This window comes from Pterocles gutturalis, unplaced genomic scaffold (genome assembly GCF_000699245.1).
Source record: "Pterocles gutturalis isolate BGI_N339 unplaced genomic scaffold, ASM69924v1 scaffold31509, whole genome shotgun sequence".
Taxonomy (NCBI): Eukaryota; Metazoa; Chordata; class Aves; order Pterocliformes; family Pteroclidae; genus Pterocles; species Pterocles gutturalis.
This window is the reverse complement of record NW_010134209.1, coordinates 474-1,615: the sequence shown is the minus strand read 5'-3', so window position 1 is coordinate 1,615 and position 1,142 is coordinate 474. Positions and strand designations below refer to the sequence as shown.

At 37.1% G+C, this 1,142-nt stretch overlaps 1 protein-coding gene across 1 annotated transcript in view; it reads right to left on the bottom strand.

Moving 5' to 3' along the window:
- TRAPPC11 (trafficking protein particle complex 11) overlaps positions 1 to 847 on the bottom strand; it is a gene marked incomplete at its 5' end in the record, with an annotated part of 24,862 nt that extends 24,015 nt beyond the window's left edge. The window contains 2 exons of the mRNA XM_010081516.1: positions 164 to 234; positions 678 to 847. Coding sequence (XP_010079818.1) covers positions 164 to 234; positions 678 to 847 — 241 coding nt within the window. The remainder of the gene's footprint in view (positions 1 to 163; positions 235 to 677) is intronic.
- Between the last annotated feature and the right edge of the window lie 295 nt (positions 848 to 1,142).

The window sequence follows — 1,142 nt, the reverse complement described above, 5'->3', positions numbered from 1 at the left end:
CTCTTTCCATTTGTATGCTTTCCTGCGGCCACAATGCATGTCACATATATAGAAGATATTACATTAAGAACCGCAGACAATGTCACAAATGATAGTCAGCTCAAGTCTGTCAGGTCTTCTGAAAAATGAGATCATCACAACTGTGTACAGAGTCTTCCAGTACCTGGAGGCAACGGTGTTTTTTTCTGAATCAAAACCACAGCGACTTTCGTGTTTCTTCCCTGCAAACTTTGCCTAAAATAAGAAAAGGCATGGCATCAATGTTTCACTTCCTATTTGTGAATAATCTGAACAAAATTATATTTCATTTCAGTCTGGATGAAAGCATTGAAAGAATGCTACATAAGAAATAAAACCTAACACAACAACATGCTGCATCATCCACAGAATGCTGTGTTCTCTTCTTTGTTCAGATAGGACAGAATAATTGTGCCAAGCATAGCAAGCAAAATTTCAGGGGCTGTTTTTGCTTAAATGACTTTTAAAAACAAACCATTTAAAAAAAAAAAAAGTTTCTTTACTATCAGTTGTACTTCAAAAAGCAAAGTTCAAGTTTCCCTTACTTTATGTCTAAGAAAAAAAAATACATTTATATATCTCAGAATACAAAAAAGATTCTGCAATTCACATTTACTGTTAGCGTGTAGTATGTTATGAACCAAGTGAAAAAACTCTACCTGACAATTTCAACTCGAGTAGCACATTCTGACTGTTTTTCTTTCCATTGCGGCTCATCCCAGTCTAGTTCATAAAACACCACAACAAGTGCTGGAACCAAATTCAGATGCTTGTTCATCCAACCAGTCTTCAGGATTCCTTTTGGAATATACCACTCGTAGGATGTCCTCTGAAAATATTGAGCTTATTAAACACAGCTACCAATACCATTTACCAGTTTCTTAGTATAGCAGAAGGGAAATTGCCTTCTTATCACTCAGGGATGCATTTGTAATCTTTCATTTAACAGTCCTCTCCTCAAGCCTGTGCTTCCTATCGAGCAAATTCCCTTCCTATTCCCTGGCATCAGAGCCTGAGGCCGGAGACACCAACAACAAAGAACAGCAGATTCCAGGTAGATTGGAGAAGGTCAAGTTCAGAAGCATGTTTCATACACCTTCGTGAAAAAAATAGGCTTCTTTTAA